General features: G+C 34.5%; 2 protein-coding genes across 2 annotated transcripts in view; one reads left to right on the forward strand and one right to left on the reverse strand.

The window, feature by feature from the left end:
• Nucleotides 1-17,063, reverse strand: part of LOC108904342 (calsyntenin-1) — a 138,735-nt gene extending 121,672 nt beyond the window's left edge. Inside the window, exon 1 of the mRNA XM_018706856.1 lies at nt 16,856-17,063. Coding sequence (XP_018562372.1) covers nt 16,856-16,931 — 76 coding nt within the window. The 5' untranslated portion in view covers nt 16,932-17,063. The remainder of the gene's footprint in view (nt 1-16,855) is intronic.
• A 2,089-nt stretch (nt 17,064-19,152) lies between these two features.
• Nucleotides 19,153-22,867, forward strand: LOC108904333 (60S ribosomal protein L22). Its single transcript, XM_018706848.1, has 4 exons — nt 19,153-19,218; nt 19,604-19,750; nt 20,041-20,183; nt 22,665-22,867. Exons 1-4 carry the CDS (start codon nt 19,210-19,212, stop codon nt 22,810-22,812), a joined length of 447 nt encoding a protein of 148 aa, XP_018562364.1. The 5' UTR covers nt 19,153-19,209; the 3' UTR covers nt 22,813-22,867.
• Nucleotides 22,868-24,063: the final 1,196 nt, after the last annotated feature.

The raw sequence follows: 24,063 nt of genomic DNA on the forward strand, positions 1-24,063 counted from the left end.
GGACGGTAAGTCCAGGATAAAACAAAGCGAACCTTTCCGACGGACCTCCTCCGTTTTCGGCGTAATTTTACGAGACCGAATGGGCGCAGTGACGAAACGATCGTTCATATCAAACCCTTAATGGCGCAACTGGAATATCTTACGTCGCGACCGTCGTCATGTCGGCAGTAAAAGTGAATGTTCCACGAATAAAAAAAATGGTAATGCGACCGCGCATTAAGTTCGCATTTGGGTCAGAGAGACCCTCGCAGGGACCGGAGAAAAAAAACGAACATCGCTTGGCGAGTTCCTCGAACAAGGAAATGGGCTTAGTGGCGTCATTTGCCTTAAATATAAAGATAGTGAGGGACGAAAGTACATTTAATCCCGAAGGTGCAGTTTTAATCTCTAGTTTTAGGAAGTAATTGTGCAACTTTCCATCTGTGTTAAAAAGTGACTTTTAATACCTCGAGTGATTAAATTTGGCTTAAAACTTTGCCCTCGGGTTTAAAACATTGTTCCTAGCGAGATAATTAAACCCATACATATTTAGAAATATGTTTTCTTTCCTCCATAGGGTCTTAAACCTACTAATGACTAGGCACACTGTTAAAACTAATCCCTCGGGATTTTAATTTCTTGGTATATAAAACTGTATTCCTTTTCTGCTCGTACTGATATCAATTTTTTAGAAATAGAGTGATACCTTTGCTCAACAGGGTCTCAAACCCTTTTAATCCCTTTAGTAACTGTTAAAACTTCGCCCTCGGGATTAAAATATGTATTTTAGTCCTTTTACATGTAATACATTGTTCCTATCGAGATATTAAATCCATAAATATTTAGAGATATATTTTCTTTCCTCCATAGGGTCTTAAACCTACTAGTGACTAGGCACATTGTTAAAACTTATCCCTCGGGATTTTAATTTCTTGATATATAAAACTTTATTCCTTTTCTGCTCGTATTGATATCAAATCTTTAGAAATGGAGTGATACCTTTGCTCACCAGGATCTCAAATCCTTTTAATCCCTTTAGTAACTGTTAAAACTTCGTCCTCGGGATTAAAATATGTATTTTAGAGCTTTTACGTGTAATACATTGTTCCTATCGAGATATTAAATCCATAAACTCAATAAATAATACAGCGACATCTCTTCTTTCCTCACTGGGGTTGCAAACCATTTTAAACCCTCAAATAGTTCTTAAACCAACACCCTAGGGATTAAAAGAATCACTTTAGTCCTTTGAGGTACAACCTCGTCTATTTTTTTGTCGGCAAATCCATAAATTACAATGACACCATTTCTTCCCCCTCTCAGCGTCTCGGACCGGTTTTCTTTTGACATTACCCCCCGAACCCCGCGCGGCGTCAAACAATGACGTCGCCTTACGCCTTGGGCTGCCGCACAGCCGCCTCGCCTTTGTTCTTCTGTTGACACAAACGGAAACAAAAGAGCGGCGCGTAAATAGGGCGCAAATTAACTGCAGCGCAATTCCGGCCGGTATCAAAGCGGGCGCTGGAATCGAGTTCCCGTTTTGATATTTCCCGACGACGTGCGGAACGTGACGAACGGACGGATTGGAAATGGGATTCGTGTTGCCGATATACAGGGCGTAACGAAATAACGTTGAAAGCGACATTTGCTGTGTATACGCATTTTTTATTTGATGATGAATTCAAGACAGGCGACAGCTGGTTCGTATTAAAAATTTCCTCATTAAAAACCCTCAGGCGACATTTATTCGATTTTTTTGCGTTTTCAGTTGATTACGGCCTTGGAATTAATTTTTTCTAACCCTAATGAGCACGATGTGCCTGCTGGTGATGTCTGGTTCCAACAAGATGGTGCCCCTTCACAATTTTCACCCCGATGTAAGAAATTACCTTAATGAAGTTTTCCCAAATCGATGGATAGAAGAGGGCCGCTTGAATGGCCACCACGCTTCCCTGACTTAACCCCACTAGATTTTTTTGTGAGGTTATCTAAAATCTATAAACTATATAGAGCGTCCTATTTTAAAAAATGTCGGTAATGTTATAGGTTTGTCAAACGTGGCTCAAAAAAATAGAAAATACTGCAGAAAAGTGACAATTTCTATTTACTAATTGACCTGTTTCAGCGTTTTTTTATTAATTTCAACTGGAAATAAAATATAAATTTTGTTCCAACATTTTTGGACACACTGTATAGTAATTACGTTCCGATTTTACATGATTGATCTAGGACCATTATCATAAGGTACAATTTCTGTTAATTCGAAGCGGTGGCCGCTTGTCAGAGGCGGCAAACCTCCGTTGCCCTTCGTAAGTGTTCGGAATAGGATCAAATTCTGCTTAAATTTAAACTGTTCTCGATTTAATTTCGTTTACTTTGGATTAATTTAACATGTCTAGCACCGATTGGCTACTAAAGTGGCTGAATAAGAAAACATGGTAGAAACATACCGTATTTTGTTTAGAATTTTATAACTTTGTAATATTACTTATCTGTTTTAACATTCCTAAACGCGTTCCTATCTATTTTACGTAGTAACTGTCGTATAGTTAGCCAAACTAGGTCAATGTTAGAAGTCGTTGACACTAAGATTCACAAAAAAAAACTATGTTAAAAATATGTTTCCTATCAATAAGAATAGCATTTTTATTTATTTATTATATACGTTTTTTAAAAAGGTAAAAATAATTATTTTAAAACATAATTTAGTTTTATTAGACTATTGAATAGATGATTTTAAAAGGAACTATGGCGTTCTAGATATTTTATTACATGAATCGTTCAAATGGTCATTTTAGATGAAAATACCGCGGAATGCTATTCAATTAGAGGGTGGACATTGGAGATAGGGGTGAAAATGCACCCCTTTCAGTTTTTTAATTGTAGCTCGAAAACGAAGCAAAATTTCGCTATAATTCATAGGAAAAATTATTTAGAGAATTGAATTTCCCATCGAAACAGCTTATTTAAAAAATTTAAAATGAAAATTTTATGCAAAAAATCGATAATAAACAATTTGAAAAAAGCAAAAAATTCGATTTTCCGATTTCTTTTACTTTTTTGCCTCTAGTTTTTTTTGAGTAAAGATAGGTGTAGGCATTGCTTCATAGAAAAAAAGGAGATAAAACATCCTTCAAAACAAGAGGTTGTAAAGTATTTTTGGATGAAAATTGACTGATGTTATGGTCGCTCAAACTTAGCCATTTTCGTCGCGTTTACCATAATACGTATTAATTCTCATTTTTTGCAAAAAAGGAAGGAAATAAGACGTTCAAGGATTTTCATCACATGACTTGTTCGAAGGGTCGTTAAAAATGAAAAAACCGCGGGGTGCTATTAAATTAGAGGGTTGAAATTGTAAAAGAAAAATTGTATGCAAATTTTAAAGAAAGCAAAAAATATGATTTTTTGATTTTTTTTTACTTTCTTAATAAAATAATTTAGTAAAAACTTGAGAATTTAAGTACCATAAAGTTTATGAATAATGTATATACAATGTGTCCACTGTCCACGGATGGAGTTGACAAGAGGAGAAACTCTTTTGTCTTTGACTTTATCGAAAAATGTCACTCTTTATAAAAAGTTCTGCTGCTCGAAAAAATGAGACTGTCATACAAACATCTTAGATTAGATATACAGGGTGCTCATAAATTAAAAAAACACGAAAATACTCCAGAGAGAAGTACCATTATTTATTATTTTACACAACATTTTTATACAACAAATTTATTTATAACCTCAAATAATGTCCTAATACAAATTTTAAAATCAAAATATCTATTTTTGACGTGGGAATTAGCTATATATACAGGGTGTCTCATAATTAGCTGCCAACCCTGAACAGGCCGATTCTATGATCAAAACTAAGTAAAAAAGTTCATATGAACATGGGTCCGGAAATGCTTCCTAAGGGCACAGGGACCCATTGAAGAGGGAGGAATGGAAATAATTTTTTTGCAATATCTCTCAATCGCGTTGTGATAAATGAATGAAATTTGGTATACACAGCTAAATTTTGATGAGCAATTTGATGGACTAATCCATTTATTTCCACAAGGTCCATTGGGGTGGGTACGGGGGGGCCCTTGGTACTTTGCGTGTGTAACTTTTTCATCTTTGACTTTTTAACAAATTGGACAGCAAATTCCGTTTTCCCGAACTGTTTTACGTTAAAAAGGTACTCTTGTTTCAAATCGTTATCTTTAACGGTTTCTGAGAAAATCGCTCTTGAATTAATCCCACTTTGGTCAATTTCATAGTAATTTAAACAATTTTTTTTTTTTTAATTTTATCTAATTTTAATAAGAAAATAATAAAAAATTAAATTAAATAAAAATTAATCCTTTAAATGGAAAAGAGAGGAAAGAAAAATTATTATTATTTTTTGTTTACTTAGTTTTGATCATAGAATCGGCCTGTTCAGGGTTGCCAGCTAATTATGAGACACCCTGTATAGAGTAAAAGTCGGAATTGAAATTTTGATTTCAAAATTTGTATTCGGACATTATTGAGGTTATAAACAGATTTGTTTTATAAAAATGTTGTGTAAAATAATAAATAATGGTACTTCTCTCTTGAGAATTTTCGTGTTTCTTTAATTTATGAGCACCCTGTATATCTAATCTAAGATGTTTGTACGACAGTCTCATTTTTTCGAGAAGCAGAACTTTTTATAAAGTGACGACATTTTTCGATAGTCAAAAACAAGAGTTTCTCCTCTTGTCAACTCCATCCGTGGACAGTGGACACACTGTATATACATTATTCATAAACTTTATGGTACTTAAATTCTCAAGATTTTACTAAATTATTTTATTAAAAAAGTCAATAAAATCTAAAAATCTCATTTTTTGCTTTCTTTAAAATTGTTTATTAACGATTTTTTGCATAAAATTTTCCTTTTGCATTTTTTAAATAAGCCATTTCGATGAGAAATTCAATTCTCTACAAAATTTTTCCTATGAACTATACCGAAATTTTGCTTCGTTTTCGTGCTATATTTAAAAAACCGCAAAAGTGCATTTTCACGCATATCTTCAATTTCAACCCTCTAATTTAATAGCACCCCGCGGTTTTTTCATTTTTAATGACCCTTCGAACAAGTCATGTGATGAAAATCCTTGAACGTCTTATTTCCTTCCTTTTTTGCAAAAAATGAGAATTAATACGTAAAATGGTAAACGCGACGAAAATAAAATTGGCTAAGTTTGAGCAGCCATATTTCAGTCAATTGTCATCCAAAAGTACTTTACAACCTCTACTTTTGAAGGAAATTTTTTCTGCTTTTTTTCTATGAAGCAAAACCTATACCTATCTTTACTCAAAAAAAAAACTAGAGGCAAAAAAGTCAATAAATTCAGAAAATCGTATTATTTGCTTTTTTTCAGATTGTTTATTAACGATTTTTTTGCATAAAATTTTCCTTTTAAATTTTTTAAATAATCCATTTCCATGGGAAATTCAATTGTCTAAATAATTTTTCCTATGAACTATAGCGAAATTTGGTTTCGTTTTCGAGCTACAATTAAAAAACTGAAAGGGGTGCATTTTCACCCCTATCTCCAATTTCCACCCTCTAATTTAATAGCACTTAGCGGTTTTTTCATCCGAAATGATCCTTCGAACGATTCATGCAATAAAATTGCTTGGACGTCATAGTCGGATATGTCAATTTTTAATAAATCATGCAAACATTTTATTTTTTTTTTAAACAATATAATGTTTTTTAAATGTTCGGTGCTTCGTCCACAGTGATATCAAAAAAAACATGGTGACTTTAAAATAACACTAAGCCACACAAAAGCAATATATTTTACGACATTGTTTTCCATCATCTCCCAAAAATCTCAAATCACCCTGCACACAACTTTCTCCGTTAGAACGTCTTGACATCTAACGAACAGATCTCATCAAAGGGCGCATTTCACCCCCTTCAACACGTTTTAATCCGTCGACGAAAAACTACGCCGGGAATCATCTCCTTTTCATCAACCGAAGACCCAGGGCCGGACGGAATCGTCGACCTCGCTCGGGGTTTTCGCCTGGAAATTAAATTAAACGGGAACCGTTTCGACGTCTCCCGACAGTTAAGCGATTCGGAACGGTCGACCGGGCTCGAAAAGGAGCACGGGGCGCAGCGGGGGGTAATTACGGGAAGGGGGAGGGGTTGTTTCGCTTAACAGGCGCGATGGGGTGCCCTTACGCGAGAAACGGGGTCTCCCGACGGAATACCTTGGATCGTGCCGGGCGGATGTCCACCGAGGAGGCGGATGTCCGTACAAAATAGTTGAAAGCGAAAAACTATTAGTTTATTTGAGTTTTCACACAAAGTCTCGATATAAACTAGTTATAAAAATTAAAGGATATAAAAAACCTAATTTGGCGAAAAATGGTCGTAGAGCAATAAAAAGAAAGGAAATTGAAGCTTGAGGTTTCTAGTTTCAGAATCACAAAGTTACAATTTTTTATCGTTGATCACCTTTGAAAAATCATAAGAAATTCAGAGGAAAAAATCTATTTCAAAATCTTCGCTTCTCTTTCAAAAGGTCCACTGGGTTCAATACAGGGTGTCCCATTTTAATGTCCCACCCCAAATATCTCGAAACCAAAGCAGAATGAGGAAAAATGTTTTAGACAAAAGTTATAGGGTTCGGAGGGGGACATACGATGGTGACCTTGAAAATGACCTTGAAGTCGATTTTCAAGGTCAAACGAGGGTCAACTTTGATTTTTCAAATGGAAACCCCTATTTTTTATTGCAGGATCGTATTCTACGGAAAAAAATACAAACTTTTTGCAGGAAACTTTTTTTCGAAAATGCATTTTTTTCCGAGTTTTTCACGAATTTCGTTCGTCATGTTGTTTGAAGTGTCAGATGGATCCTGGCTGGGATTCATGCATTACTCGCTGCCTGAGTCTTTAATGCTCGAGAGCAGGGCAACGGAACTTATCAAATTATCAAATTTTTTAATTGTTCGGTACGATCCAATAATCAGCATTACTGCGAGAGCGAAGAGACCGAGCGAGAACGTGCCATCGCGCAACTCCCGGGCCCCTACCGCATGTTCGAAGACGCTTGAAGATTACATGAGCAGGGAGCTGCGGCAGGAGAGGCTCGCTACCCCATCTGCCCCTACCGATCGCGCTGCTGCTGGAAAATAGAAAAACAGAAAATAACACAAACTTGACAAATCAAATCAACACACATGAGACTGCTAGAGTTCTCTGAGGAGAGGAACGGGGGCGTGCGTTCCCCTCGATTTTTTGGCAGCAATTTTATCCTTGTCTTGAACTGTTCCTCTCACACCTTTGATTTTATCAGGTGAAAATTGTTTACAGCTATTCAAAATAATAGAGAAACAAACGCGCCCCCTCTTCACTTTGTCCAGACGATCCTTATGTGTGTTAATTCGGAGAGTTGAAATTTCGCTGTTCCGGATTAGTTACACAACCATCGAGTACTAGTGTTTCTAGTGAAATAATACCCCAGTCTGTCCTAGTGGTCAATAGGATCCATCTGACACTTCAAACAACATGACGAACGAAATTCGTGAAAAACTCGGAAACAAATGCATTTTCGAAAAAAAGTTTCCTGCAAAAAGTTTGTATTTTTTTCCGTAGAATACGATCCTACAATAAAAAATAGGGGTTTTCATTTGAAAAATCGAAGTTGACCCTCGTTTGACCTTGAAAATCGACTTCAAGGTCATTTTCAAGGTCACCATCGTATGTCCCCCTCCGAACCCTATAACTTTTGTCTAAAACATTTTTCCTCATTCTGCTCGGGTTTCGAGATATTTGGGGTGGGACATTAAAATGGGACACCCTGTATATTCTTTCTGTCAACCCCACCTGTCAGTTCTTTTAGATTGATTCATCTTCTTTGATTTGAGAGATCTGTACGATGATTTGTCTGAGGTAAGTTTAACCCGATCGGGTCAGGGTCAGTCCAAGGTCATATCGCGAAAGAAAAGCTCATACAAAAAATTTGACCATTCTTATACGTTTTTTGTGGTCTCTGATTGCGAATCCAGCGTTAGACTTTCAAAATTCAACAGAGTATTAAAAACTTTAAAATATTGAAACAAAAATAAAATGTAGATGAAACCGCAGAGGAACAAAATGAAAAATGGGTAGAAGAAAATGAAATCGGAGACAGGCTATTACAGTGAGAATGAAAGTTGACTGTTTAAGCAATACTAATGACGACGACTACATTCCTTATAGTGAGAAGGATAAGTCGGGAACAATATCCAAGAAAAAGTAAATGATGTCGTTTGAGATTTGGGTTTACCAAAAGACTGGTCAGAATACCTTGCAACATGGCTAAAATGTCTAAAAATAATCTACAACCCTATACATAGAGTCACGTAGTAAAAATATTGGAATCTCTTAAAGGTTATTAATTAATAAATAATTTATTGAAGTCTGGCGAGCAAAATAAATAAATGATCCAAATGGGACATTGCAGAAAAGTAGGTTGTGTTCTCGGACGAACTAAATGACGTCACATTGCGTGATCACGTGACGAAATTTAAATTTTTCCATAATTATAAACACTTGTAATTTATTTGCAGCATAAAGAAATTATTTTTTAACCATTTTTAGTTGTTGTCGGTTATAGACAACAAAACGCAGCTCTAAAAGAAATTAAATTTTCATGAAAGTTGTCTGTTCGAAACTGTTTGGGTTTGTCAACATTGTAAAGAGAAAAGTGGCAGAAGATGCCATATGATGCCTCATCTGGCGTAATAAGAAACTTACGGAATTCATGTTAGAAACTGAGGTACTTTTTTCTCTTCATAATGTTACATTCCTTCAAACTCAAAGTAATGGTGACATCCAATGACAAAATATACGCTAAACTAAATATTTTGCAACAATTGGGAGTGTTATACCTAAATGAAGTTTTTTTATCAGGATTCGTATGACGGTTTAATATTTTCCGGTTAGAAAATTGCGAAATAAAAAAAAATTGACAACCAATGCACTATTATTTAGCAACAAATTGAAATCTCAATTGAGCAATTGTGCACAAACGATTTACGTGGATTGATCATGATATCAAGGACACTAGATGTAAAAGGCGAAATTCTTACATTTGTTTATTAATTTGCGACAAAACTATTAGACCGAGAGATATTAGACTGAAGTTCGACGACGTCTTTCTCGTTTATGCCTCTGAGAGTACTGAAAGGTAACCGAGAGACAAGTACAATAAACTAAATTTAAAAGATGGGCTGCGGGACACCTTTGTGAAAATTCGATTTTCCTTTTCAAAAAAATAATGTGTACAGTGACGTATTTCTCACTTATGCCATGTTCGTAAGTTGAAGAGAAGTATCGATTTTATAACAAAATATTTTTGGCATAAGTGTCGCAAGAGACCTAAAAATGGAAAACTTTGTAAGAAAATGTGAAAAACATCTTTATTTGTCTACCAATTTCTCATTAATGCCAATTAGAAATATGACATTATTATATTCGAAAAGCTCATAAAAAACATTGGCATAAGTCCTACTAAGGACTAAAGAAAATAGGGCTTTGGAAAAGCTGCGGAAAATTTTTATTTTCATTCTATAACTTTCTCATTTATGCCGTTGAAAATTTATGATACTTACTATAAATAATGTAGTGTGCCAAGTAGGCATCATTCCTCTATGAGTCCAATATGAAGGCATAAGTCCCAAAGTTGTAGGAAAATGCATGAAAATTTTTACGTCTTTCTCGCTTATGCCATTTTGCATGCACGTAGGAAACTACATTATAATGTCATATACATGTAGGCATAAGTCCACATTGGATTTGCATGTTGTAAATTAATTTGAATTTTAATACGAGTCAGGTCGACAAAGTAGAAAAATAATAGAAAATTGCCACCATTTTATGCCGTTTCGTACACGAGTAGAAAATATTATTAAAACCCACTTTCAAGAGTGGCATGAATGCCACAAGGTACCGTCGTATGTAAAATTTTTTAAAAAGTTGTCAAAAATTACAAATTGCGGTTATTTCCTCGCCTGCGCAATTTTCGATTTACTTAAATTAATTTAAAAAATGTATCTTAAATAATGCAAGTGTCGGAGAAGATACCTATATAAAAAATGGATATTTCTAACTATAAAAGGGAATAAAAAATTTTAAATAAAAAAAAATACATGAAAAAGAGAAAGCTTTGTATTGGGTTTAGTTTGATTTTTCGACATGTTATTTTTTATTACGATAATTCTTAATAATTTATAATAAAGCTGGTAATAAGGCCTTTATTTTGATCCGTTAAAATATATTTTCGAGCTGGAGAAATTTGAAAATGTGAAAGTCATAAAACCGAAAAAACTTATATTTTTGATATGCTTTAATTTTAAGTTAATAAAAATTTTTATTATTTTCAGTGTTATTGTTTGTGCTTAGTATAATTAAAAATTAGTAATTCAGTCTTTGAGGAAGCATTCTGACAATTGAGTTGGCAGCGGTTTTTCAATTCAATTACTTTTAAATAAATATTTTAATATAAAAATAAAATGTATAAAGTACAAATTAAGTAATTAAGGTACAAAGTACCAAAAACAAAAAAAACAAAATTCAATATACATGATATTAAATCAATTATAAATCAGTTTCTTCCCTATTCTAGCTTCTTTCTCCTTCTTCTTCTACCTTAGTCGGCTCAATTCAAGTACATCATCCTTGCACTGTAGCGGTTAATTCAAATTATATAATATTTTTATTTTTTAAAATTTAAATATATTGTTCATAAATACGTATGGTCTATTGTAATAAAATACTCTACTCATTTACGAATAGACACAAACAAGAAATTTGTGGCAATATTCTATAATTTTTCTTTTTCTGATCATGACTCAAAAAATTATTAAAAATCATTTTTAATATGTGCGGACTTATGCCGAAATAGTTTACTATTAACTTTAATTAAATACATGAATTACTTATATTTATAAAATTAAAAATACGCTAAATGCAAGTAAGTATAAGTATTTCGAAAATTGCGAAAGAGATGAAATAAACTTTTTAAACATTTTTACATACGATGCCACTCTTGCAAATGGCTTTTAATAATATTTTCTACTCGTGTACGAAAAAAGAAAGACGTAACAATTTTCATGAATTTTCCTACAACTTTGCAAAAAAATTTTAGCATATAATCCTCACTAGGGACTTTTGCCCTTTAAAAAAATTAATACTTTCACTTCTTTCTTTGCAATAAGCTTTGATTTATTCACGAGAAAAACGTTGATCAAAACGAAACATTTTCCGCAGCTTTTCCAAAGCCCTATTTTCTTTAGTCCTTAGTACGACTTATGCCAATGTTTTTTATGAGCTTTTCGAATATAATAATGTCATATTTCTAATTGGCATTAATGAGAAATTGGTAGACAAATAAAGATGTTTTTCACATTTTCTTACAAAGTTTTCCGTTTTTAGGTCCCTTGCGACACTTATGCCAAAAAAATTTTGTGATAAAATCGATACTTCCCTTCAACTTACGAACATGGCATAAGTGAGAAATACGTCGCTCTACATATATTTTTTTGAAAAGGAAAATCGAATTTTCACAAAGATGTCCCGCAGCCCATCTTTTAAATTTAGTTTATTGTACTTGTCTCTCGGTTACCTTTCAGTACTCTCAGAGGCATAAACGAGAAAGACGTCGTCGAACTTCAGTCTAATATCTCCCGGTCTATATTCTCGAATTATATTTTTCGTTTTCAATCGTAAAAGAGGCATTTCCCAACCTAGAACAAAAAAATTTCCGTTCTTATTTTTCAGTGCATTGTAGATCTTGGTAAATAAAATCAGTCCACTTATTTTATTTTTATTTTTAGTGTACCGTTTCGTCTCTATGTTGGCCTAACCCACTCCTTCTTGACGGAAACCCGTTTATTTTTCCGTACACCTCAAGAGATTTGTTTGGTTTACTTTCGGGGTACGCCATCGTAAACATTACGTCGAGAAAGACAGGTGGGTCTAAATAAACACGGCCCCGTCGAAGAATGTCTCCTACCTGCCACAAGGCGTAAATTTGGTACTTAAATCTGGCAGGTACTGCCTTTCTAGCCTCTTTGTTTGCTTTTAGTTTAACGGCAACGAAAAAAATAGCCGAAAAAATCTCTCTTGCTAGGCGCAATCACACTTAAAATTTTTTCTTGTCACTTAAAGATATTTGTGTCCAAAGTAAACGTGACTTTTTGAAAATAAGAACAAAAGATAGCGATGACACAACGATACTGTCACTTCAGATGCAATGACTCCTCTTCTATTCGTCTATTCTAAGAAGCTCCTGACGAAAAATGTTTATTGTTATTTTATTTGTTGTTATCCTTAAAATTCCGGATGGCAAGTCACATTTTAATAGAAAATATGCCAATCAAGTGATTGGTATTAACAAAATAAGAATTATTTACAAACTAACTGATACAAATTTCACCTCTAAAACTGTCGAATTCGACAAAGCACAAGGCGGATGTACAAAAATTCCCGAAACCGATCGAGAATTTTCTGGCATTTTGTTTTCTCATCTAGAAAACGACCGGACAAACGACGAACGATGATTCAAAGGTGGGGTCGCGCTTTTAGCTATTTATTACGACATTTATTAGTAGCCCATGGAATAACGGCTGTTAGGAAATAATACGTCACTTTCATACGAGAAGGGACCGATTTTTATAATTTTTTACAAAGAGATGACAAATAAAGTGACAAATACATGATCTGAATAATAAAATACGTATACAGGGTATTTTTAAATGAAGTAGCAAAAATGGTACCAGTGAATGTAGAGCCAAAAATAAGAGGATTGAAGGAAAAATACCTTATATGAAAGTTGCACCCCTGAGGCGATATACCCTTTTAGAGGAGGGGACTGAAATTCACATTTAAATTTTTTTCTTTTACATGGGGAATACTAGGGACACGAAACTTGGTATGAACATCCTACTAATAAAGAGACAATTTTTCAATGTTTGTTCTATCATTGGCGTATTTTATAAAGGAGTGAAACAGTCTACCCCATTGCAATATTTTTATTAGAAATTTTTTATATGATGCAAATTATTTATTTAAAAATATTTATTGCGAAGAGTGATTTATTGCGCAACTTTTTTACCTCTTGTAATTTTTCGATAAAACCGATAGTTTTCTAGTAAAAAAATTAAATGCGTCATCGTTCACTAAAGGGGTAATTGCGAAAATTCGTAAAAATAAAGTAGGCGGATGTCATAACAAATAAATTGTTATTTATCATATTAATAAATTGACACTTTCTGTCAATAAGCTGGTATTTTAATAATAACATTAAGAATAATTTGCTGTTAATTAATGAAAAATGTTTGATAGCTTATGACTATGGGACATGTATCAGGTAAAGTTGTTTATCTCAAATAAAATTTAATACAAACGAAAAACAAGAAATGCAAAATTAAATTTAAAGAATATTCTCGAAATAATTTCCACTTTGCTGCAAGCATAACCTAATATGAATATGTCTGTTGAAGTTATAACGCATTCGCACACAGTTCTTGGTTATTGCGAAGGTCATTTGCTGCCTGAAATATTCTTAAGAGTAGTTCTTCTAAGGAGGCAACAGGAGTAGTATAAACAATACTTTTTATGTGTCACCACAAAAAGAAATCCATAGGGGTTAGGTCAGGTAAACGTGCAGGCCAACAAACAGGGGCATTCACGACCACGACCAATCCAGCGATTTGGGTAATTTAAATTTAACCATTCTCTAACGGCAAATATACTATGTGCAGGCGCCCCATCGTGCAGATACCACACCACCTGACGTGTAGCGAGGGGTACATCCTCAAGTAATGTTGGAAGATTTTCGTTCAGATATTCGGCCGCTCCAAGCCTGTGTGCAAGAATAAAAAGACCCACTAGAGTATTTCCTACAATTCCTATCCAAACGTTTAAACTGAAACTATGTTGACATATTGAGACAAATATTTCATGAGTATTTCTTCCGACCATGAATGAACATTATGAAGGTTTACCGCACCTACTCTAGGAAAATTTACTTCATCGGTGAAAACTATATTCATTAGGAAATTTAAGTCATACCTAAAAATATTAATGTACCATTGATAAAAATCCACGCGGTTAAGTAAATCAGGGTCATTCAATTCTTGCACGGGTTGATGTTGAAAAGGGTAAAAAAGGTTTTCATGAGCTACATTCCACACAAGACTGTGAGAAACTTGCAGTTGCCTGGACACCTTCTTGTACTTGTACCACAGTCTTGTTCTAGATGTTCCAGTATAGCTTCCTCAGTTTCAATAGTTCGGACTTCTTCCCGCACCCTCACGATTGGGATGAATTTTACCAGTTTCGCGAGCCTTCTTTCCACTGAGGCCTCGACTGAGGCCAATGTTTGTCTATGAGGTATCGGTCGGTTTGGGTATCTGTGGTGGTATAATCTTACTGCAGCTATTTTTTCTGGATTCGAGAAATACTTGGAGCATGTCGACATATTCGTCATTGGTACTAATTATTATTGGTTGACAGAAAGTGTCAATTTATTAATATGATAAATAACAATTTATTTGTTATGACATCCGCCTACTTAATTTTTACAAATTTTTGCGATTACCCCTTTAGTGAACGATGACGCATCTGATTTTTTTACTAGAAAACTATCGGTTTTATCGAAAAATTACAAGAGGTAAAAAAGTTGCGCAATAAACCAGTCTTCCCAATAAATATTTTTAAATAAATAATTTGCATCATATAAAAAATTTCAAGTAAAATATTGCAATAGAGTCGACTGTTTCGCTCCTTTATAAAATACGCCGATGATCGAACAAATATTGAAAAGTTGTCTCTTTATTAGTAGGATGCTCATACCAAGTTTCGAGTCTCTAGCATTCCCCATGTTAAAGAAAAAAATTAAAATGTAAATTTCAATCCCCTCCTTTAAGAGGGTATATCGTCACAAGGGTGCAACTTTCATGTAAGGTATTTTTACTTCAATCCTTTTATTTTTGGCTCTACATTCACTGGTACCATATTTGCTACTTCATTTAAAAACACCCTGTAGAGATTAAGATATCGAAGTTTTTCCGGAAATTAGGAAAATTTGAGATAACTGACTTTTAAGTATTTGTTCTTTTTTCATTATCGAATGGGTTTTTCCCCAATCTAGAATAAAAAATAACTATTTTGACGAAATTTACACTTTTCGTAATAAATGCTAAATTCTTCATAACTTTGCACATTTCCCAGAAACACCCTGTATAAAAAAAATACCGCGATAAGGCTAAAAATAGCGATTAAGCGAGTTTCCTTATTTAATTTAGATAATAGATGTGTCAAAAACGAGGTTAAGTGGAATGTTATCGCATTTTACCAGGTACACAGGATGTTTCATTTGTGGTAAGCATCATTTCCAGATAATATTAAGAAACTAAATAAGAAAAAAATATAATGTGCATTTGATCAGTTTTTGCAAAAAAATATTAGAATTTAATAGTTAAATTTTAATCATCTTTAAAATATATATATCATACGCCTATACTGTATATTTCGGTGGGAAATATTTAAAACGCAGTTTTATAAACCTGGTCAAGGTAGCCATGAATAATTGAAGTTAAAACAATTGATGATTGCGTATTTTATAGGCAATCAAAATGGATGTTACTGATGATTTATTCGTTTCGTCAATTGTTTGATGTCAAAAATAGAAGACGTGATTTTGTCAAAAGATAAATGTTTATTTTGAAGCATTCTTTGGAAAAAAAATCGTCATAAACTCTTTAGTAATTCCTTAAATATAAGAAATTACCTCACACTTGAATCTTATAGCTTTTATGAACTGCGGTAATTTGACAATATAGTTTATTAAAATAGTAAAAATTACCCCTTTCAGTCATTTCATGAAAAAAAAAAACGAAGTGTTCAGACAGTGCAGAAAACTATAATTAAGTAATTAACAAAATTTATTCATCTAAAAATTAAGTAAATACTTTTTAATTTTCATGTTTTAAACCGGTTTTAATTGAATTTAGCTGCAACTTCATTTGTTTTACAGCCAAGGCATACTTTGAAGGCATCCCTTAGACCCCACAGATGTCAAAAATCGATTACGTCGTAGTGTAACCCCATTGTGTTACATTCCGTGAATTCCATAAAATCGATATCTACGTACCCATCCGCATACGGCGTTTTTTCCTAGTTTAATTAAGCAGGGACTGGCGGCCGTCCGCACAAAAGCCCGATAAGCTCGGGCGAAATAAAAAAATACGTTTCTGTAACAGACATTCGCATTGGTTTCGCCAACAAAACATCAAGTCGCCCATTCAGCACGAACAATACCCCTCGCGGAACAATATCAAGACGGCCGCTGGCACGTCGATACAAACAATTGAATTTTACCTAAACGTCAAACGTCAGCGGATTAAATTCCGCTTCCCGTGCACAGGCGACACGGTAAATATAATGCAAAACGGGGACGTTTGCGACCGGATCCAATGCGGCACTGGCAACGATAAAAGCCGCATTGTTGGGCCTTATCACACTCCAGACTGCAAACAATGTTATTATAAACAACGGCGAAAACGGAATCAATAACGGGGCGCTTGAAAACAATCGATTATCGGGCCGGCCTTCTTAATCGGAGACGGAGAAAGCTGCAGCGATGGGACCAAGAAGCCCTTGGACTTCGAGAGTATCGACTCGCCATTTTGTGGTCACCGTGCGGTACACCTGTCTCCGATTTTCGTTGTTTTGGGCTGCGTGGCCGGCAGTCGAGGAGGGCACAAGCGGTGACCTCCCTTTTGTTTACGGCAGGGGCGAGATAAGAGAAAACTGACGCCTGAGATGGAAATCACCTTGCAGGTGAGGCTAGATCTGGACTTACCTGAGAATTCGAAGGGATCCGAGGCTGCCGTGCATCCGAGAAGGAGCAGCGCACTGAACACCGTTACCACTGTCATGTCTGTGTGAGTTTTTAGTTAGAATAACGCACTGGGACACTGTTTTTTCTATTTGAAAGACCGACTTTTCATGTCGCGGCGATGAGATGAGTCTTCAGCGGACGGCAGGTTTTTCGGCTCTCCCAATAAATGTCGACGGGTTAGTTGGTGTGGGCGCCGGTGGCGGCGCTAGCAGAAAATCGATGGTGGGGTCTTGTGTCTATAGGGCGGACCAAAAGAGGTTACGCGTTGTCGCGTATAGGGTGGCCGGTGGAAAGTTTGGCAAATGTGAGAGTTTTATATAATTGTGGACTTATTAGAGTCCTAAAATGAGATGTTTGCCACCATTTTAGATATTAACAGAAGATGACAAAGTGCGATCAGAAATTGCACTGTTTTGTTTCATTTTTGTATAAAATCATTAATTAACTTGAATATAAAAAATATATATAGAGTGTCATATTTATGCGAGTTGTCAAAGTTTGTAAACTGTTTATTAATTGTGCTAAATAAAGCAAATTTTGGCAATATGTACGGATCCATTTCAATAATTATACTAATTTTACGACTATACTATACACACTTTCAATGTCTAACATACAATAATAATCGTAAATAATTTAGGATACGTCGAATAGGATTTTGTATTCACAAAATATAATTAATGTACATATTACACAAAAAATGATGACAGTTTGAAGTTATAAACATTGTTTTTCCCATAGATTTGACAGTGTACTATAGATTTTGAATGTAGAGAGAGAGGTAAAGGGGCCAAGATTAAAGTGAGACGAAACTAGTCTCCCGTCATGTGACTTGGGGCATTTGTAGGCTTAACAGGCGCTATTCGTTTATCCATTACGTGGTATTATGCGTATTTTACATATAGATTTGACAATAATTTTTTTAATTGTTGTGTTACTACCAAAAATCAGTAAATCTTCATCTCACTTATTTACATCTTGGATCTTTACCCCTCTCTCTTTCTACATTCCATCCGTAGTGTACTATCAAATCAATAGTTTTCCTTTTTTTAGCCAAATGTCACTGGTCTTTTAATCTTCCCTTGTGACAAAGATGGTCTACTACCACTACCACCCACATACCCATTTTTACAAGATTTGATTTAACTTGCGTTGTTAATATGGGTCAAATCTTGCAACTAAATTTTAAAACAGTTATCCCCAACCGATGGAGCTGAAATTTTGTTTACACGTTTAGTTTGGATGACAGTGCATGGTTATCTAAGTGACGTCATTCTAAATCCAATATGGCGGACTCCTAAAGATGGTGGACCAGTTATTTTTTATGCACCCCCGTGAGGTATCAAATGAGAGTATGCCGAGAAGAACACGAAAATAAAATGACGTCACTAAGCTTGTTTGCAATTTTTTTTTTATATACACGGATCTATTCTTCTTTTTATTATGGTATGCATTTATTTCATATCTCTACGGTTACCAGACTAATTACCTCTTGGAAAAGTACTTTTATGTTTCTGAATATTAATTCAATGGGATTCAGATATGGTGGCAGTCGAAGAACCCATACGGCATGCAACTTAATATTTTTAAAATCTTAGTAGTAAAATATTATTATTAACAATTTCAAAACATTTTGAAACATTTTTTAAAAGTTTTTAGAACATTGTCAAGGCTACAGAATCGATATTCTGAGAACATTAACAGCTTGTTCAGATTTGATTAATACAAATATTTTCTAAACGCTTATTGAAACATTTCTCAATATTTAAATGAACGTGTTCTTAATGTTTAAATTAACATATTTTCAATGTTTTATTGCATATTATTAAACTGTTACGAAAACTGTATTTTATTTGATAAACGCCGCAAGTGGCGCCCTCTGATAAGTAACACCAGAATTACAATCGGATTGGAATTCGTCACCTCAAAATTTGTGCAATATCTGTAATTTTGTAATGATTATTTAAAAATAATGGAAACAAATGTTTTACTTTGACACCCTGTACCTTTCTAAGTATCAACTCTTGAACTAAGGTAAATTTGGTTAAGTAACATTTTAGTGTGTTAAATCCTCTATTGCTCTAAGTACGTAAGTTACTTATGAGACACCCTGTATAAAGTTAAAGTTAAAAAATAGTTAAAACGGGTACGTTACTCTGAGAGCAAAATGTATCATAATCAACAAACTCGAACAAACCAACAAACACAAGGTGTGTGGTTTTTCCATACTCCATGTTCTATCTGTCAATTGTCAATTGTCATCTGCCGTTTCTCTTTCTCTTTTCGTTGACAGCGTTGTTTCGGTACGCATCAAAATGGTCGTTGTGAGTATTTTATTTTAAATATCCACTTATTTGTTGTATTCTTTAAAGACAATAATCAAATCACGGTACAGATAACTTGTTTACAATTAACGTTCTGCATTTGTTTCGAAAAAAACTAAAGGATGGTTAAAATATTTGCAGATGTCCATTCCTAACCTAAATTGTCACTTTCATTCTTGTTGGTTATTTTTATAATTTACAAAGCTTGGATATGTTTTTTTACTCGATTATATCATTGCCACTTTACGCAAACTTGTACGTCAGCCCTATTGAATTAACTTGATAGTTCACAGCAGAAGTTAACCACACTTTTGCTGCAGACGTGTTTCGCCAAATCCGTCACAGAGTCTGGTCGAAACACAACTAATCATGTTGTGGATTCCAGACTAAAGCCGCCGCGCCAGCCGCGAAGCCCCAGGCCAAGAAACCCCAGATCAGGGGCAAGGGACTGAAGAAGAAGAAGGTGGCGTTGAAGTTCCTCATAGACTGCACCCATCCTGTGGAAGACGGCATCCTGGACGTCGGGAACTTCGTAAGTACATCCCTCTCTTTATATCGATAAGTGTTAGTGTAGAATCCACAGTCCCAGCTCCACGTAACGGTCACAGTGTTAGTTATAGTGGCGTTTAGAACTGTGGAGACGAAAAGCTGCACTCGCTATGTTTGCTAGACCGTTCGATGTTTGGTATAATACACTGTGCAGCGACATTTTTAAATAACGGATAATTGTTTATGAAAAACTCGGTTTTGGCGATTACATTGCCTTATTTCTTATTTCCCCGTGTTAAAAGTGTATGTATTAGTCTGGGGTTTCGTTTTTAGGAGCAGTACTTGAAGACTAGGATAAAGATTAACGGGAAAACCGGCAATTTTGCCGGTGGGAAGGGTTCTCAGCACGCCGTCACCCTGGGGAGGGAAAAGGGTACCAAGTTGGTGCTTAATTCGGAAATCCCCTTCTCGAAAAGGTACGTACTACGTGTTGCTATTAAATCCTGTTTTTAGATTTTAAATTTTTGTAATAGGGGCTCGTATTTTCTGTATTCTTGTACCACAGTCCCAGCTCCACTTGACGGTAAAAATTTTGGTCAAAGTGGCGTTTTGAACTGTGGAGATGAAACGCTGTGCTCGCTATGTTCGCTAGACCCTTCGATGTTTGGTGCAATACAATGCGCAGCGACAATGGAAAAGCAAATTTTTTAAATCGCTTTTATACCCATCTTGGTCTTAAAATTTTCTCTAAGAGTTGTACTTTTCTGTGTAAATTGTGCATGTATTGCAAAATAATTGAAAATATGCGAACAATCTACCGAAACTTTGACTTCTTTTTTCGGGTCGAAAAATGTAGATATTTTACTTATCGTTGAAATTTAATCGGAATTGCATTTGAAAGCTGACATTTTTTCACGAATTTAAAAGGAAATGCCCTACGACCAACAGGAGCCAAGAATTTTTTATTTAAATCGCTACGACCTCATTTGTGAATATTACGGTCCGAAATTTACACATGTTGTAGTAAATACTTTTACTTCAATATAAAAAATAGTACGCGATGATTGGCCACCTTTTTTTTTACAGAAAACTTAATTTTGTTGGGCCCCGTAAAATGTTTGCTCCGATCGACACGTCGATGCGCGTGGTGGGGGGAGAAAAACTGACTCGGCTGAGTTCATTACGTATTGTAAGATTGACAAATACAACAGTTGCGTCAGTTTTTCTCCCTACACCATGCGCATCAACGTGTCGAATGGGAATTTTACGGGGCCCAACACAATTAACTTTACTGTATAAAAAGAAATTCTCGGCTCCTGTTGGTTGTGACATTTTTTTTAAATTTGTGAAAAAATGTGCTTTCAAACGGCAATAATGCCATTTCGATTAAATTTTAACGATAAGAAAAAGAACTACATTTTTCGACCCAATAAGTTTCGGTAGATTTTTCGCACATTCCCGATTATTTTGCAATACGGGCACAATTTTCCCAGGAAAGTACAACATTCAAAGAAAATTTTAAGCCCAAAGTGGGTCACGTAAGTGCAATACTGTATGATTTATTGGAACTTGAGAAAAATGTATTGCTTCTGAAAAACTCAATTTTTGCGAAAACTATAAAATATTTTACAATTTTACAAAAATGTGTAAGAACTACATATTCCGAAAGTTTCGTAAAAAAATCCTTTGTTTTAAAGATATAGAAGTTTTAAAAAAATGTAATTTTTAGCCGTTTTTTTTTTGCAGAAACTAATACTTTTGTTTATCAATTGACATCGGCCTGGGTTAAAAATTTTTGTTATAAAAAGTTTTACAACTTTTATCTAAAACATTCTTTTCTAAAATGTTTAGTTTTTTTAAATAAAAAACTTGCAAACTTTGGGCGCCATTTTGAAAAGGAAGCCTTAACATTCAGCTGGGTTCATTCAATTCTACGGAATTTTTCCTAATTTTTGCCTGTCTTTGTTTACTGAACTAAATTTTGACACGTAAAAATCTAAATTTGATGACTACATTTGAATCGAGTTTTGTTATTTTGTCGTAATGTCCCAGTAAAATTGAATGGGAAAATCCACATCTTGATTTTATTTTTGTCCGATATTTCCTAACTACTAATATTTCAGTTTTAAACTCAAACTTCCATCGGTTTAAATCTAACACCCTATACAGGGTGTCCATATTCTGTGAGCCGCAGCATTGAGTTCGGTTATCGTAAGAGATACAAAGTCGTTCAAATTGTTGTAAAGTTTAGGAATTTGATGACAGATAAGTTGCCAAAAAGAACTTTTTTATCTCTTTTTTGTTTTAAAGTCGGAAAAAACAAATTAATGGCATTTTATTTTTTTTTAAATTGAGAACGGAGAGAAATGAACATTATTAAACGTAGATATCAAGACCTTTGTTCCTATTGTAGGTGCCATATTGGATTTTCGCCTTTTTTAGAGTTTTTTTTCTGATTACTCGTTTTTGCGAAGAATTGTTTGAAAACGAATCTAATTATTGCCTCAACGCCAGAAACTCTTCAGATTAATTAACCAATAAACCACATTTTTTGTTACCCGAGCATTGACATTACCGATGAAAATTTAACTGTCAAAACTGTCGGCTGTCAAAATTTTTGCTGTTTTTTTTCTCGTTGGCAACACTGTACCCCACGAATGGCTTGTGTGATTTTTGAGACAGCCAATATATCTCGACTCCGCTTATTTGGTATTCGGGCAAGCAAAAATTATAAGAAAAAGATTACATTAAAATCGTGAACAAAAATCTCTATTTGGTGCAAATTTTATGGCTGCCGCTGCATGATTTTTTCAAATAATCATACTTTATTAAATATTCATACGAGATGTCGACGAAAAAAAAATTTGCAAATAGCGATCGAGAAATGGGAAACTTTTTAAATCACGCATGAATCTTGGAAATATCGGGGAATTTAAGACGTAAAATGATCATTTCAGATATCTGAAGTACCTTACGAAGAAGTACCTGAAGAAGAACAACCTTCGGGATTGGTTACGGGTGGTCGCCGCAGGCAAAGACTCGTACGAGCTTAGGTACTTCCAGATCAACAGCCAGGAGGACGACGACGAGGAGGATAACGAGTAAATAAATTTATTTTCTAAGTGTACAATATTTGAATAAATAAGTTATTCGTTCCCAAGTTAATTTTCTTTCTCTAGCGTCGTAATCGTTTACTTTTACCGAAACGGCTTTTACGCTTCATAGCAATTTTTTTTTTTATTAAAAATGTGGTATAATCATTTAAAATTGTTTAAAACGGTTTTGTATAAGAATATTCACATTTAAACTGTTTATATAGCTTTGCCATTTCAAAATACAAAATTTAGTTTTTCATCAAGAGTGCTTGGACCACCGAAAACAAACGCCTATCATGATTACAACTATTTAACAGTCCTGGCGAATGATATTGGAAACTACTCTGCGAACTAAAGGCATAGACAGCATTGAATTACACTCCCTAGTAGCCAAGACCAATCGTCTGCGGAACCACCAGACATATACCCTTACTAGTTTTGAACTTTAATATTTCCACCTATCTTCTGAAAACTTTTAGTAAATTAACAGCAACAGCCTTGAAGAATAAAGAAAACGCATTTATTCTTGTATTTCAAATACATTCTCTAACTTTTTTTTTAATTAGTCAATTTTGTGATTCTATTTTCAACTTTTAAATTAGGTGTGAACGATCGTTTCTGATTAAAATCGTCCAATGTACAGGGTTCGTAGCGGCCGGGAAAACCGGGAAAAGTCAGGGAATTCGTTATTCTTCATAAAAAACAGGGAATAGTCAGGGAATTTTAAAAATATTCATGAAAGTCAGGGAATTTGATGTTTGCAACTGGAAATTTTGTGAAAGCCGGTCCTGGGTTCTTGAAAGAGAAAACTATTTGTGGTTTTGAAACCTTTATAAGAGGTTCTTATGGTATAAAAAGATTATGGGCTCCAGTTGAGAAAAAATTTAATGCATAAACACCAATTAGTATGTAAAAATGAACTACAAGTGACCTGGATTTTATTTTGAAAGTCGGAGAAAACCTGGAAAAGTCAGGGAATTCATTCTTACTTTTGAACTATGAACCCTGATGTAAGGGATGAACCAAAATGGTAATATTTGTAGTTGAAGTCAAGCAGCAATTGGTGGAAAAAGAGACAAAAAATGAGTTCAATTATTTTTTAATTTAAAAATAAATTTTTTCTATAGCGATTTTTGAAAATTTTTCCTCAGATTTGTAGTTACTTGATTCCAAAACCAAGAATTTTTGATAAAGTTATCAAGGCTTGGTCAAAAAGTGCCACACTCCCCTTACCTGACACATTTTTTGACTAATAACCATA

Source organism: Anoplophora glabripennis, unplaced genomic scaffold (genome assembly GCF_000390285.2).
Source record: "Anoplophora glabripennis isolate ALB-LARVAE unplaced genomic scaffold, Agla_2.0 scaffold268, whole genome shotgun sequence".
NCBI classification, from domain to species: domain Eukaryota; kingdom Metazoa; phylum Arthropoda; class Insecta; order Coleoptera; family Cerambycidae; genus Anoplophora; species Anoplophora glabripennis.